Here is a 16,513-nt window from a genome sequence, read left to right on the forward strand (position 1 = left end):
CATCAACGTCTGGGTGACAAGGAGGGTGGGTCCTTCCTTCAAGTCAGGGCCTGGAGTTTAGCAACAGGGGGTTGTTCTTGCCTTGGAAGAAGCTTGGAAGTCCGATGTCTGGGACTGGCTCCTTAATGATCTTCTGAATCTGCAGGCAGAGGAGGTCAAGAAGTCAAGAACCGTCCTCCCCATTTTCATGATATCGAATCCAAGGAGCACCTCTTCATCTTCATCCCCTTATTATTCCGACAGCATCACTTCTCCAGTCAACCACTTAGAAGTTTTCTTGGTGGCCTCTTCCTCACACTCGCCAGATTGAGCTACACCCCACCCCCATGTTGGTCTGCTCTGTTGCCTTGGACCACTAAGGGTGGAGGAATGTTCTTTGGGCTCTCTTGCCAACACTGCCCTCTTCTTCACCAATCTCAACCTTCCCATCATTCCTTTAAGCCCTCACTTCCCACACAGACCCACACTGTGAGCATGGACTCTCAATTCACTCACACAAGTGTCTCTTGGTTGAACAGGAGGAACCAATCCCATTACCGTCAACCAGCCAGTTCAGTCAAGTGTATCTCCAGAATACTAAACAAAATCCGCAAATCCCGCATTTCCACTGCCTCTTCCCAGTTAAGTCCCACTACTGACCAGAGGAGGCATGAAAGCTGGCCTCTCCTCCTTTTGTTTTTTATGGAGGTGGGTCTTGTGTTAATCTGTTGCTTTCATTGGTTAATTAATAAAGAAACTGCCTAGGCCCATTTGATAGGCCAACCCTTAGGTGGGTGGAGTAAACAGAACGCTGGGAGAAAGAAGCTGAGTCAGGGAGTCGCCATGATTCTCCCACTCCAGACAGACGCAGGTTAAGATCTTCCCTGGTAAGCCAACTAGTTGTGCTACACAGAATATTAGAAATGGGTTAGATCAATATGTAAGAGCTAGCCAATAAGAGGTTAGAACTAATGGGCCAGGAAGTGTTCAAAAGAATACAGTTTCCGTGTAATTATTTTGGGGCATAAGCCATGCGGGTGGCCGGGTGCCGGGGACGCAGCCCCGCCGCTCTTATTACAACATGTTTTTTTTTTGTTTTGTTTGTCAAGACAGGGTTTCTCTGTAGCTTTCGAGCCTGTCCTGGAACTAGCTCTTGTAGGCCAGTCTGGCCTCGAACTCATAGAGATCCACCTGCCTCTGCGTGCGCCACCACTGCCTGGCCAGCTCCTATTCTTTTCTTTTTTTCTTTTAAATGAAGCATAGTTGAAGTTTATTAAGATATTTTAAAACAGATTTTAGGAACAAAGAGAGTTGTTTTTTCTCTTCCTGCAGCCCCAGTAGCCTCTGGGATTCTCTAGTAGGAAGAAGACAAACCCCAAAGCATGCATGCAGTCTTACCAAGAGGGAGCTGACTCCTACCCTATCCACTCTGGGGCTCTGTGGACAAGGCAAACACTCCTCACACAGGCTTTCTTTACTTCTTGTAAAGAAATAAATGCTGGTGTTGCTGGGATACAGCGTAGGGCCTTGCCAAGGCTAGACAGCTGCCTGACAGCAGCAACATCCATGAACTGCTCTGGGGCACCCCATTAGCTGGGCTATTGTGCAACCCCAAATCTTTCCTAAGAGTTTCCCTCTCCTCCCCAACCTGCCAGTGTTGGCCACACTCAGCCACACACAATTCTTGGAAGAAGGCAAATTCAGCCCTAGCTCTTGACCTTGGCTCCAGATACCTCCTGGAACAGTCTCCCGGTCTCCGGCTCAAGGCTTCCCATTCTTTCACTCCTCTTCACAGTCCCGCTCCAGGTTATATTGTTACTGAACATGAGGCGACCTTTTTCTTTTGGGGTGGGGAACAGGGTCCAACATAGCACCACTCAAATTTACCAAGTAGCCAAGGATGACCCTGCTTGCCTGCACCTCAAGAGTGCCACAACGGGGTGGTAGTGGAGCACACCTCTAACCCCAGACCTCGGGAGGCAGAGGCAGGCGGATCCCCATCAGGATAGCCTGGTCTCCACATTAAGTTCCAAAGGACAGTCTACATAAGTGAGACTCTATCTCAAAAGCAAAGCAACAGCAGGGCGGTGGTGGCGCACACCTTTAATCCCAGCGCTTAGGAGGCAGAGGCAGGCGGATTTCTGCCAGTTCGAAGCCAGCCTGGTCTACAGAGAAGTTCCAGGACTGCCAGGGTTATACAGAGAAACCCTGTCTCGAGAAATCAAATACCAAACTAAAACAAACAAAAGACAGAGGACCAGCCAGATGCCTCAACAAGCAGAAGTGCTTGCGATGCTAGCAGAACCTGAGTCCAATCCCCCAGAGCCCAGGAGGTAGGAAAAAACTGACCCCTAAAAGTTGTTCTCTGACTGCACACACCACCAGCATGCAGTGTGTGCCGCACACGCCCGTACTATCAGAAGAAAGAAACAGCCAGTTGTAGTGGCACAGCCAGTACGATTTGCTGAAGGAGGCAGAGGCAGGAGGATCACAAGTTTGAGGCTAGCCTGGGCTGGACAGCCTGGAGAGATGGCTCAGAGGTTAAGAGCACTGGCTGCTCCTTCAAAGGGCCTGAGTTCAATTCCCAGCAACCACATGGTGGCTCACAACCATCTATAATGAGATCTGGTACACTCTTCTGGTGTGCAGGTACACATGCAGGCAGAACACTATATAATAAATAAATAAATCTTTAAAAAAAATAAAACAAACAAATAGGGCTGTAGATACAGCTCAATCAGTAGGGTATTTCCCTAGCAGGCTTAAAGCCCTAGGTTCCATCACCACCACATTAAAAATAAAAAAAAGAGCAGCTGGGTGGTGATGGCTCACTCCTTACGCCTTTATTCCTAGCACTTAGGAGGCAGAGGTAGGAGGATCTCAGTGAGTTTGAGTCCAGCCTAGTCTACAGTGCAAGCTCCAGGACAGCCAGGGCTACACAGAGAATCCCCCTATCCAAACAAACGAACAGAAACAAACAAACAAAAAAAGCGGGCTGATTTCTTGGCTCAGCAGTTAAGAGTAGTGGCTGCTCATCCAGAGGTCCCGGATTTGATTTCCAGCACTCACATGATGGCTCACAGTCGTCTTTAACTCTAGTTCAGGGAATCCAATGAGGGCACCAAGCGCCAGGCACACAAGTAGGACACAGGCAAAACGTGCAGTAAGACAAAATAAAAGTGAAAAAGAAATGGAGAACGGGAACTATTTCTCTGCGCCCGGGGGACTGAGAAGGGCCTTTACCTCCTTGAACCGTGGGTGGGTAGAGTCCTTTACCAGCTGTAGAATCAGCGCTTCGCTGGTGGACAGGAAGACACCGCTCTGTCGCATCCGATCCAGGCTCACCAGCCGGTTCATCTCGCTGCAGAGGACAGAGCAGGAGGAGAGGGCAGGTTTTAGTTTTCACGCTGTGCCATGCCACATCTGTGTTGTGGGACAGTTTCCTCTCAACAGAAACATCCCATCTAGACAGGAGGGGGAGGCCACATGTGGAGCTGAAGGGATGGCTTAGCAGTTAAGAACACTGGCTGCTCTTGCAGAGGACCTGGGTTCAATTCCCAGCACCCACATGGCAGCTCACAATCATCTGAACTCCAGTTCCAGCAGATCTGACACCCTCATACTAACACACATAAAATAAAATTAAATAAATTATAAAAAAATCAAGAAAGTCACTGTTTGACTTTGGTGCAATGGTTACAGTTAGGTCCCCTCTAGGGAGAGTAGATGTCTGAGTGCTGGGGTTCCTCAGGAAACATCTGTGTCCCAGATGTCCCCAACATCCACTCACCACACAGTGACCGTCTCACCTTTGAGAAGAGCAGGCATCCACCGCCACATGGACCTGTAGCCCTCGGTCCAGGAGGTCCAGGGCCGTGTTCTAAGGGCAGAGAAATGTCAGTGAGCCTCACAGCAGTGGGCTGGTAGCAGCGAGGGCGCAAGAACCCTAGAGCAGAACAGAGGACTAAAATAGCTGAGAGAGGCTCACAGCAAAGCTGGGACCCAGGGTAGGAGAGAGGATAAGAGAGGGCTAGCGGGAAGGTTAGGGACCCTGAGGACAAGGAGTCTCACCAAGATGCAGGCTTGGGTCTCAATGCCACAGAGCAGTACTGACTGCAGGTGAGGCCGTCTGTCCAGCTCCTGCCGCAGTGGAGGCACCATGCTGAAGCACGTTTTGCTCACGGCCTGTATGCCCTGAGTGCCCAGCTCAGGAACTGTGGGACCCAGGCCTTGTGGGTACTGCTCCGTCAACAAGACAGGGACATCCAACAGCTGAGCCACCTGTATGGGAGGGAAAGCATTGTGCTGGGACCCACGGATGAGGGCTGAGGACAAGACTCCTGGGTCTGAGGGATGAAGACAGGCCTGGACTCCTGGGTCTGAGGGAGGAAGACAGGCCTGGACTCCTGGGTCTGAGGGAGGAAGACAGGCCTGGACTCCTGGGTCTGAGGGAGGAAGACAGGCCTGGACTCCTGGGTCTGAGGGAGGAAGACAGGCCTGGACTCCTGGGTCTGAGGGAGGAAGACAGGCCTGGACTCCTGGGTCTGAGGGAGGAAGACAGGCCTGGACTCCTGGGTCTGAGGGAGGAAGACAGGCCTGGACTCCTGGGTCTGAGGGATGAAGACAGGCCTGGACTCCTGGGTCTGAGGGAGGAAGATAGATGACAGGCCTGGACTCCTGGGTCTGAGGGTTTTGGTCTCCACTCTTAGGAAAAAAGTTGGCATGTACCTTAAGCATCCGAGCGGCCACTGACACGATCTGTGGGAAGTAGAGGATTCTGTCTCGAAGTTTCTCCTGCAGGTCACACAGGAACAGGATGGAGGACTCAGGGAGGATCCGGCCCAGGCCAGCCCTGGCTGCTGCCATTGCCTGAGGGTGGAGAGAGGGACAGTAGGCAGGGTGAGGTGGGGATGAAGGTTCAGGGATTCATCCACGACTGCACCTTCCTTTTCTCCTCAAAGACTACAATGTTCGCAAGTCATGCTGTGACCTCTTCCTTTTTCTTTCTTTCTATTTTGGTTTTTCAAGACAGGGTTTCTCTGTGTAGCTTTGAAGCCTATCCTGGAACTCACTCTGTAGACCAGGCTGGCCTCAAATTCACAAACATCTGCCTACCTCTGCCTCCCAAGTGCTGGGATTAAAGGCGTATGCTACCACCGCCCAGCTTCTGTGACCTCTTTCTACCTGTCCCCGCTCACTCAGGCGTCCACCCCCTGGGAATACTGATGCTTAAGCAATAAGGTAACCCACTCAGGGACATACATATCTTGGATATTGTCTTTGAGATAAAAAGTGCCACAGGGGATGGCTCAGAAGTTAAGAGCACTGGCTGCTCTTCCAGAGGTCCTGAGTTCAATTTCTATCACCCGTATGGTGGCTCACAAGCACCTATAATTTGATTAGGTTCCCTCTTCTGGCATGCAGACAGAATATACATGATAAATAGATAAATTTTTTAAAAAGTGCCACAGGGGGCTGGAGAGATAGCTCAGTCATTAACAACTAGGCTCACGACCAAAAATTATAAAAAAAAAAAAGTGCCACAAGGCCTTGCTATGTAGCCCAGGCTGGCCTTAAACTTACAATCTTCCTGCTTTAGCCTCCTGAGGTCTAGGAGAACATACATATGCCACCATCCCAGATTCTTTGAGATCCTTTTAAAGCCTACCTTCCCTGCTTGCCCAATACTTCTTTTTAGCCTCAGTTTACCCATGAGCAAAACACCGTGGCTGAACTTTCTGGGTCTGGTAAAGAAAGGGTGGTGTACCCACAGAACGGGTGTTAATAAGCCACAGGAAGTAACAAAAGCCTAACAAGTGCTATGGCATAGAACCCCCAAAATGTTATGGTTAGTTAAAGAGAGTATGACCCATCCATTCCTACGAAAAGGCCAGAACGAGCCATGTGTGGTGGCTCACACAGTGATCCTAGTGCCCAGAACAGCAAGACTTGCTGAGCTTTCAAGGGTGGCTTGAGCTACCTGAGTTCTAAGGTAGCCTGGGCTGTAGAGTTTCAAAAAGCCAAAAGCAGAGCCAACAAGATGGCTCAGTGGGTAAAAGGGCCCACCACTGAACCCAAGGACCCACCGTTGACTGGCTCTGGTGGAAAAAAAATAACCAACACCCCATAGTTGTCCTCTGACCTCCATATGTCTCTCTTTCATACACCCCCACATGTTGTGAAATATTATTTTAAATAGTCAAAGACGTGTTACATTTGTTTATGCTGCGGAATATTACATAAACTGTGTAAAGGTGTGTTATATTTGTTTAACGATGAAAGGATGTTTATTTATGTAAAGATGTGTTGCATCTGTTTCACCTTGCCTGCCTAAGGCACCTGATTGATCTAATAAAGAGCTGAACAGACAATAGCTAGTCAGGAGAGGGATAAGTGGGGCTGGCAGGCAGAGAGAGGAGAAATCTAGAGACAAGAGAAGAGAGAGAGACACCCAGGGCCAGAAGCCAGGCAGCCGCCAGCTAGACATGAGAAGCAAGAAAGTAAGCAATAAAAAATGCGGTACAGACCTAAACAGAGAACTCTCTTAACAGTCTTAAATGGCTGAAAGACACTTAAGGAAATGATCAACATCCTTAGCCATCAGAGAAATGCAAATCAAAACAACGCTAAGATTCCATCTTACGCCAGAATGACCAAGATAAAAACACTGATGACAACTTATGTGGAGAGGTTGTGGAGTAAAGGGAACACTCCTCTCCTCTGTTGTTGGTGGGAATGCAAACTGATACAGCCCCTTTGGAAATCAGTATGGTGATTTCTCATAAAATTAAAAAACAACCTTCCTCAAGACCTAGCAATAGGCTGTTGAGGTTATACCCAAAGGATGCTCAATCATACCACAAGGACATGTGCTCAACTATGTTTGTAACAGTCAGAACCTGGAAACAACCTAGATGTCCCTCAACTGAATAATGGACAAAGAAAATGTGGTACATTTACACAATGGAGTACTACTCAGAGGTAAAAAATAATGACATCTTGAAATTTACAGGCAAATGGATGAAGCTAGAAAAAACCATACTGAGTGAAGTAACCCAGACCCAGAAAGACAACTACAAAATGTATTCACTCATAAGTGGCTTCTAGACATAAAGCAAAAAAACCACAAACAAACAAACAAACAAAAACCCCTACAGTTCACAACCCCAGAAAACAAAGAGGACCCTAAGAGAGACATACATAGATCTACATAGGAAGGAGAAAAAGATAAGATCTCCTGAGTAAATTGGGAGCATGGGGGGGGGGAGCATGGGAACGGGTAGAAGTGGGGGGGGAGTAAAGGAAGGGAGGGGAGAACAATGTATAGCCCAATAAAAACAATAAAGTTATGTAAAAAAAGAAAGTAAGACATACAGAAAGAAAGAAAGGTAAAATGACCAAGGCAAAACATAGATGAAGAGAAACAGATTAAGTTATAAGAGCTAGCAAGAACCAAGCATAAGCTAAGGCTGAGCATCCATAACTAAAAGTGAAGGGGAATCTCTGTCAGCCAATGATCTGTAAGGTTGGACCGGGTTAGCGTCAAGTCTCCGTGTCATGATTTGGGAGCTGGCTGGTGACCCAAAAAAAGAAAGCCTGGTGTACACACACACACACACACACACTGATAAAATAAGCACACAGGTCTGGAGAGATGGCTAAGTGGTTATGAGCACTTGTTGCTCTTGCAGAGGACCAGGATTTGATTCCCAGAACCCATATGGTGACTCACAACTGTCTTTAACCCTAGTTCCAGGGGATCCAATGACCCAGGTTTGTCGCAGGCACCACACACACACACACACACACACACACACTGAAGAGTCCTGAGGTAGGAACGTGGCTTGTCTGAGATTGTACGACTTGCACCTCAGGCCTGGAAGAACTCATGGGGGAGAAGTCTCCCACTTATTTTCGGGGGCTGGGGATGTAGCGCAGTTGGTAGAGTGCTTGCTTAGCATGCACAAAAGTCTGGGTTCCATGCCTCATACCACAAAAACTGTGTGGTGGCACAGGCTTGGAACCCCAGAACTCTGGAGGTGGAGGCAGGAGGCTCAGAAGTTCAAAGTCATACTCCATTACTAGTGGATTCTAAGCAGCCTGGGCTACATATGACCTTCTCAGGGAGAGGTCTGTAGACCTGCTAACACAAGGCCAGGCTTTGTGAGCTGTCTCCCAGTATTTGTCAGAGTGCAATTAACCAGCTCACTGGGGTCTTAAGAAAGGCTTTTTTTTTTTTTTTTTTTTTTTTTGAGACAGCTTTTCTCTGTGTAGCCCTGGGTCCTGGAACTCACTCTGTAGACCAGGCTGGCCTTGAACTCAGAGATCCACCTGCCTCTGCCTCCCAGGATTAAAGGCCTGTGCCACCACTGCTCAGCCTTCACTTTTGATTTTTAAGACATTTCTTTTTATTTTATGTGTATGCGTGTTTCATGTATGTCTGTGGGCCATGTGAATGCAGTACCCACAGAGGCCAGAAGAGGGTATCAAGTCCCCTGGAGCTGGAGTTACAACTATTACCCACCCCATGGGGGCTGGATCCAGCTTCCCTCTTTTTTTTTTTTTTTTTTTTAAATTGAAATAGAGTGCTATAAAACGAGAATAAATGTGTGAGGCACAGCACTTGGAAGACTGAGCTGTGTAGCTGTGTCAAGAGCTGGAGGCCCGCCAGGGCTGCGTAGTGACCTTGCCCCCAAAAAGCTAAGCAGTAAGAAATTTAAGATTGCACAATGTATAACAGGTTGTCCAGTGAAGAATGAACACAAACTTTGCGATAAAGTCAACAGCCAGTAAAAAAAGCCGTGGGATGAGGTCCAAAAGTGACAGCCACTTCTCTCTGACCCCAGCCGTCTCCCAGTCCTGAGAACAGAGATGCAAGCCCTGCCCACACGGCAATCCCCAGCCATAGCCCACTCGACAGCCCCTGCGCCCCGTTTCCTGGAGGACCGGTGAGTGTCTGTGTGTGAGCATGTGTAAAAGAGCCCACATGTGCCGATCAGCCGATCAGAGCACAACCTCAAGTGTTCCACCCTGAGGCAAGTCTCCTGCTGACTGCTACTGCACGGGCCAAGCCAGTTAGCTGGCCGGGGAACTTCCGGGGTGCCTCCCATCTCTACTTCCCACCCCCCAGCATGATTTTTGGGATTATAGTTATGTCTGGCTTTACATGGGTGCTGAGGATCCTGAACTCAACTCCACATTTTTTCATGGCAAACACTTGACCCACTGAGCATGCTACCCAGTCCCTGGAGGACCCTTCTCACCCCCAGGGCTGTCTCCTGGTCCCAAGAACAAGGGACACACCAGCAGCAAGAAGCCCCAGAGGGTCAAAACTGGAGGTTCAGAATGTCTCATAGCTTGACAGGTGTCAGAACCTGAAGAGTATGGTCAGTGCCCTCAAAACAACAGGGACACAAATCTCCTATCCAGAGATCTGTCCCTAAGTATTATCTGACAGGGACCAGGTTATTAATCACAGGACTCTTTGACAGGCCTCCAGTGACAAAGGGTCAAGCATAAATACAGACATGCCGAGACTATGGACCCTTGCAGCCTGGCCCACACGGTGATCCACGATGTCTTACACAAACATTTAGGGACCGACTCCTAATGAGCCATGGTATTTTATCCATTCTCATCCACATGGCTGTACAGCAGACAGCCTCTCATGTGGTCAAGGTGGCCTCAGACTCCTGACAATCCTCCTGTTTTAGCTGTTTAAAGCCTGGGATTACAGGTACAGAGAGAGTCACCGTGCTGTGATAATCGTTTTCTTTTGCTTTTCCACTTCGTGGCTAAGGATGACCCTGAACTTCGGGTCCTCCAGCCTCCACCCCCAGAGTGTTAGAATTATCAGACGGCATCAACAAACAGTTTCTGCATGTGGTGCTATGTATCAGGTTCAGCACTGTTGACTTTGAGACAGAACCTTGCTAAATTGCCCAGGGGGGTCCTGGAATTCAATCTGCAATTTTCCTGCTGAGGCTGCAGAGCAGCTGGGATCACGAGCCTGCACAGGACCCAGTTCTCACGGTGAATTCTCTGTAGCGGGAAATGACAGCAAGGAAGGTCTTCAACACCTCGAAAAGCGCTCAAGAGACGTGAAAAGAGAAAGCATGGTATGGAATACTCCAGTCTGTGCCCCTGCCTCCCACGAAATTGCAAATGTAGGTTTTTACTTTTCTTAAAAATTTCCGGGGCTTGAGAGATGGCTCAGTGGTTAAGAGCACTGTCTGCTCTTCCAGAGGTCCTGAGTTCAATTCCCAGCAACCACATGGTGGCTCCAAACCATCTGTAAAGAGATCTGGCACCTTCCTCTGGCGTGTGGGTATAAATGGAGGCAGAAAGTTGTATACATAATAAATCTTTAAAAAAAAAATTTCCCGCCTTTAATCCCAGCACTCGGGAGGCAGAGGCAGGCGGATCTCTGTGAGTTCGAGGCCAGCCTGGTCTACAGAGCTAGTTCCAGGACAGGCTCCAAAGCCACAGAGAAACCCTGTCTCGAAAAACCAAAAAAAAAAAAAAAAAAAAAAAAAAAAATTTCCATTTATGCCAGGCGGTGGTGGCGCACACCTTTAATTCCAGCAGTCGGGAGGCAGAGGCAGATGGATCTCTGTGAGTTTGAGGCCAGCCTGGTCTACAAGAGCGAGTTCCAGGACAGGCTCTAAGGCTACACAGAGAAACCTTATCTCAAAAAACAAAGCAAAACAACAAAACAATCCATTTGTTTGTTTAACTTATTTATGGGAGAGGGCACACCATGGTGCTCATAAGGGGGTCAGAGGACAACCTGAGGAAGTCAGTTCTCTCCTTCCAGCATGTGGGTCCCCAGGGAACACAAATGTATGTGTTTATTAGGTCTATTTTGTATGACTGTTTGGCACGACATTGATGCATGCATTGTCTGTGGAGGCCAGAAAAGGACATTAGATCCCTTGGACCCGGAGTTACAGGTGGTTGTGAGCCACCATGTGGGTTCTGGGAACTGAACCCAGGTCCTCTGCACGAGCAACAAGAGCTCTTAACCACTGAATTAAGTCTACACACACGCACATGTACACACACACACACACACTATCTAGGCTTGGGAACCATTTCTGGTAGGCACAGTGTGAAGGAAATTTGACCTTGGCTGTGTCCTCTCTTTTAATTAAAGGATGGCAGGGTATCCTGTATCCTAGGTTGACCAGAACTTGCTATCCAGCTGAGTCTGGTTTGAACCCCTGATCCTCCTGCCTTTATCCCCATATGCTAACTGACCCTGACTGTGTTCTCTTTCATTCATTCATTTATTTTAATCAGGGTGTCGTGCATCCTGGGTTGACAGAGACTTTACAATGTAGCTGAGCCTGCCTTTGAATACCTGACCCTTCCGCCTCTACTCCCTGTGTCCTAGGAGCTCCAGGTATGTAACTTCACTCTCAGTTTGACGCTCCACTTCCTCATTAGGACAACTGGGAGTTCACTCGGTAACAATTCACCTGACTTCCGTCCTAGTGTGGCGTGCTACTTGTGGCATATGCCTTGAACAGGGGAGAAGGGGCCGGGGCTGTAGTTCAGGGATAACTTGCATTCTTGACGCCCTAGGCTCAGTTCTCCAGTACTGCCAGACGTGATGGAGATGGACTGGGGACAAAAGTTGGGAGAAGTCGGGAGTGCTTTGTGTGCCCCTGGGTGAGCTTCGCTTCCTCTCGGGGCCTCTTTTCCCTCCTGGGTTAGCCCACTCGCGGAGCTGATGCAAAAGTTGGCTCTGGAGAGGCTTAGAGTCCCTTCCCGCGGGTCTATCTCCAACTGGAATGCCATCCCAAATCCCGGCCCACGCCTCTCAAGACTTCCATTTCTCGGTGAGACAGTGGCTTTACAAGCAGAGTGCGCTCAGCGAATCGGGCTTACCCTGAATGTCCCAGGTTCGAATCCGGTCGTTTTCCACCTGTGACTTTTCTCCTCTGGATTCCCACGGACTCCGGACTGGGTCTCCTTTTTGCCCTATAGGGAGACTTGAGGTCCTCGGGTCACTGTCCTGCCCTCCCCGTGCCGTGCCACCCAATCGGTGCCGCACTCTGTCCCACTCTCGAGGCCAATGCATAGACGCCTCTAGTACGCTTTCATTTCTGTTAATATGATTGGTCTGTAGAAGCTCAAGAAGGCGGAGATACAGTAAAGATGACCAATGGGAATGCACGGAGGGCGTGCTCCTGACTGAGAGCTCAGCGTCTAACCCGGAATCTGGGTGGATGCTGCCAGGAGCTGCAGGCTCTGCCGAGGCTAGTGTAAAGAGTTGGGGTCTCCTCACTCCCTCAGGGCGTGCAGCGATAATGCTCTCCTGTAAACCTGGCTGTAGGCAGGCTGAAGCAAGAGGACTGCTAGTTCAAGACCAGGCAGGATTACCCAGTGAGAACCTGTCATCAAGAACCAGAACAACAAAAGAACATTTTGCCCCCGTTAGCCAATTTGTTTTTTCCTTTCTCCTAGTATTCAACACTTGCCTCTTTGGGTGCTCTAATAAACTGACGCTAGGCTTAGAAATGGGGGTTAAAAGAGACAGTTTTCCGTCCAAATGCAAAGCCTGGTGTGGAGGCTCCTTTCTGTAATCCCAGCTGGACGACTGTCTTAAATTCAAGGAATGGGGGCGGGGCTGAGTACGGTGCTTCCTGTTCGTGATCCCAAGTGCTCAGAAACGAAGGCAGGAGGATTTCTTTGATTTCAAGATCTGAAAAGAAGGTAGGCATGGTGGGTAACTGTAAACTCAGCACTTGGGAGGCTGAGGTAGGGGATCATTTTTGGGGAGAGCTTGAGGCCAGTCAGAGTTATATATACATAGAGTCCCCGGTTAGCTTGGGCTACAGTGAGTGACTCTGTCCTGCAAACAGAAGAAACAAGGCTGGTGTAGCAGGACTAATAAAAACCCAGAGACAGACATTGGGGCCCAAGAAGAAGATCAGAAAAGCAAAGCAGCCAAGCCACTAGAGAGTTCTTACTCTACCAAGGTTAGGACAGGCAAAGGGGCGATCCTGTCCTCATCGTGACTGCAGACTGAGATGCTCCCCACCAAACCTCAGGCTCCTTGAGCTCTAGTCTTCTCCTGCCCTATACACCTCTCTTGCCTCAGCGTCTCCCCCTCCCCAGTGCTGGGATCAAAGGTGTGTGTCACCACTCCCTGGCCTCTAGTGGCTTAGCTCTGAACTCTGATCCACAAGCAAGCTTTATTTATTAAAACACAAATAAAATATCACTATATTTTCCTTTTCGTCTAAAATAAAAAGAGAACTCAAGGCACCCTGGGCTACACGAGATTGACTCTGTCTAAAAAGATGAACTAGAACTTACACAAAGGTGGTCCCAGCACTCGGGGTCCCACGCAGTTGCAGTCTGGGGTTTGGTGGGGAGCATTGCAGTCTGCAGTCACACTGAGGGCAGGATGCCCTCTTTGTTTGTCTGAGCCTTCGTAGAGGTAAGAACTCTCTAGTGGCTTGGCTGCTTTGCTTTTCTGATCTTCAGCTTGGCCCCAATGTCTGTCTCTGGGTTTTTATTATTGTCTGTGCTACAGGCTGGGATGTAGTTCAGTGGTAGAGCGCTTGCCTGGCACCTGTGAAGCCTTGGCTTCAGTATCCAGCACTGTATAAATATGGGGAAGTGGAACCCAACGGGATGGGACTGTAATCCCAGTACCTGGAAAGTGGGAGGGAATCGTAGCAGAAGTTCAAGGTTAGACTCTCTAATAAAGTGAACTCGCGTGCATCCAAACCCCAACAAACCAACTAGTCAACCAAACAAGACAAAATAGCAAGAAAAACACAGTCCAAATTCTTTCCATCCTGTCTGGTCTGCGCTCCAGCCACACTGGCCTCCCAGGGTCTGTGTGCTGTTCCTGCCTCTTGGACACCATGCTTCCCCAGAGCCTGCTTCTGCTTGGCCTTCCAGGTCTTCTCTGACCATGCGATGTAGTAGGTCAGCAGCACACTTTATTTACAGACCAGCACACATCCCCATCAGAAATTGAAATTTTCATCTTGCTATCCAAAGCTCTCTGTAGATTCTTGTGTATTAGTGTGTGTGTGTGTGTGTGCATATGCACGTGTGATCTCACACGCACCTACTTGAGCTCCAAGAGGTGGGGTTCTTGTCTACTTTGCTTCAAAGTCCTAACACCTAGTGTAGCATGAATTCTAAATGGTCTTAATAATTAAAACTCAGAGTCAGGTATTAGGGGATGGAATCTGAAGGGTCAGAGAAGCAGAGCAGCCGGCCACTAGAGTTCTTACCTCTACCAATGCCAAAGGGGCGACCCTGTCCCTAGGAACCCTCAGACTGCATCTCAGACTGAATCCTCAGACTGCATCCGAGCTCCTGTCTCCTGGGCCAGGTTCATAGCAGTGCTCAGTGGAACTGGGGCACTGTTGAGAGAGAGCAGACACCAGGCAGAGAAGAGTGAGGTGGGGAGGGGAGCAGTGTGTGCTGGGATAGCCCTGGGCCCTGAGTCGAGAAGGCTCTGGGGCTGTGGTCCAGTACCGGAGTCTGGGTTGGGCTCATTTTCCCAGGTTTATTTTTGTACAGATTTCTGTGGTGCTGAGGTTGAACTCAGGGCTTCAGGTGTCCTGGGCAAGTGTTCACTAACAGAGTTATACCACAGCTCTACCAGGGAGGGAGTACGTGGGTAGGGCCTCCTAATTGTCCATTTCACCCCAGGCAAGAGCCACGGGCCGGTGCTGCGGCTACAGGCTTGCCTTACTGCACCTAGCATGAACAGCTATCAAGGGAGGTAAGCCAGCATGGATCAATTGACTTTGTAGACTTTTTAACACTGTAGTGATATTTGTCTTGTCTTTTCTGCTCCTGCTTCTCCCTCTAGGCTGGGCTCAATGTGTAGCCCTAGCTGTCCTGGAACTCACTCCGTAGACCAGAGTGACCAGGCTAACTCAAAGAAACCCACCTGCCTCTGCTTCCCAAGTGCTGGGGTTAAAGGCGTGCGCCGCCACATCCTGACTAAGTGTTATTTCTTTTTCTGGTGTTTTGTCTGCATGTTTGTGTGAGGGTGTCGAAACCTCTGGAGGTGGAGTCAGCAGATAGCTTTGAGATACCATGGGGGTGCTGGAAATTGAACCAGGGTCCTCTGGAAGAGCAGCCAGTAGCTCTTAACCCCTGAGCCAGCTCTCCAGCCCCAGACCCTCTTTTCTTAAACAAGTAAACAAACAAACAATCTCTTTTGCATGTGTGTGTGTGTGACCACCATGGTGCTGGTGCCCATGTGGGCGTTAGCGGATAATGCTAGAGATGCTTCTCTCTCTACCATGCAGGCCCTTGATATCACTTAGGTCATCAGTCTTGGCAGTAAACCCCTTTACCCACAGAGCCCTAGCGCTCTGGTAATTTTTATGTTGTTATTTAATTAGCATAGACATTAATTCGCACAGAAATATGAAAATTATGGCATTTCCACGCACACCGACTCTAGGTTGATTTCCTATTCCGCTTGTTCCTCTCCGCCCTGTCTTCCTGCCACTTCCCCGCCTGTGCCCTTCACACCCACAGTCCTCCCCTTTCCACCTCCACACTGCAGGTGTCCCGCTACCTCCCCATTCCCTTCCTCACAGCGTCTTCTCCTCCCGGGTCCCTCTCTAGTTTCCTGGCCTCTGCCCACACTCATTCCCACACAATACACATATATTAAAGATTGAAAGCCAGAATCCACGTCTGAGAAAGAACATGCAGTGTTTGCTTTCCCGAGCCAGAGTTACTCTGTTTGATATATTTTCCCAATTCCATCTACTTTCCCATCATCCTGAAAGAGCAGTTACTGCCGTCTCTCTAGCTGTTCCTCCCCGCTTTGAAATAAGAATGACTTTCATTTTATTTGTGTGTCTAAGTGAGTGTATGTGCTCACACACGTATGTTCTCTCTTTCTCTTTCTCCCCACCCCAAACAGGGCCATATGTATCATGTGTACCCTAGGCTGGCCTCAAACTCACTACGTAGCTGACCCTGACCTTGAGCTCCCAATCTTCCTGCTTCCACCTTGTGAAGGTAGGATTATAGGTGTGTGATACACCAGGCTTCAAAGCTTTTTCTTCCCCCGCCTGGGAATTTCAGTTAACGGGGGAGAAGGATTACAAGTTCGAAGTCAGCCTGGGGGGACTTATTAACAAGTAGGAGCCTAGCTGGGCAGTGTTTGTGCACACCTTTAATCCCAGCACTGGGGAGGCAGAGACAGGCGGATCTCTGTGAGTTTGAGACCAGCTTGGTCTACAGCGTTCCAGGACAGTCTCCAAAGCTACAGAGAAACCCTGTCTTGAAAACAAACAAACAAAGTAGTAGCCAAAAGCTTGGCGAAGTGTTGTAAACCTTTAATCCTGGCACTTGGGAGGCAGAGGCAGGCGGTTCTCTGTGAGTTCAAGGCCAGCCTGGTCTACAAAGAGAGTTCCAGGACAGGACAACCAGGGCTGTTACACAAAGAAACCCCATGTCACCAAACCAAAAAAACAAAAACAAAACCAAACCACCGAAATAAAGCAAAAAAGTAGGGGCCAAGGGTGTAGCT

General features: G+C 49.0%; 1 protein-coding gene across 1 annotated transcript; it reads right to left on the bottom strand.

Moving 5' to 3' along the window:
• Nucleotide 1: 1 nt before the first annotated feature.
• Nucleotides 2-12,039, bottom strand: Isoc2 (isochorismatase domain containing 2). The gene is made up of 6 exons (XM_057758294.1): nt 11,872-12,039; nt 4,708-4,848; nt 4,051-4,260; nt 3,789-3,859; nt 3,223-3,340; nt 2-139 (listed from the first exon to the last, which is right to left on the bottom strand). Exons 2-6 carry the CDS (start codon nt 4,843-4,845, stop codon nt 44-46), a joined length of 633 nt encoding a protein of 210 aa, XP_057614277.1. The 5' UTR covers nt 4,846-4,848; nt 11,872-12,039; the 3' UTR covers nt 2-43.
• Between the last annotated feature and the right edge of the window lie 4,474 nt (nt 12,040-16,513).

Source organism: Chionomys nivalis, chromosome 2, assembly GCF_950005125.1.
Source record: "Chionomys nivalis chromosome 2, mChiNiv1.1, whole genome shotgun sequence".
Classification (NCBI taxonomy): Eukaryota; Metazoa; Chordata; class Mammalia; order Rodentia; family Cricetidae; genus Chionomys; species Chionomys nivalis.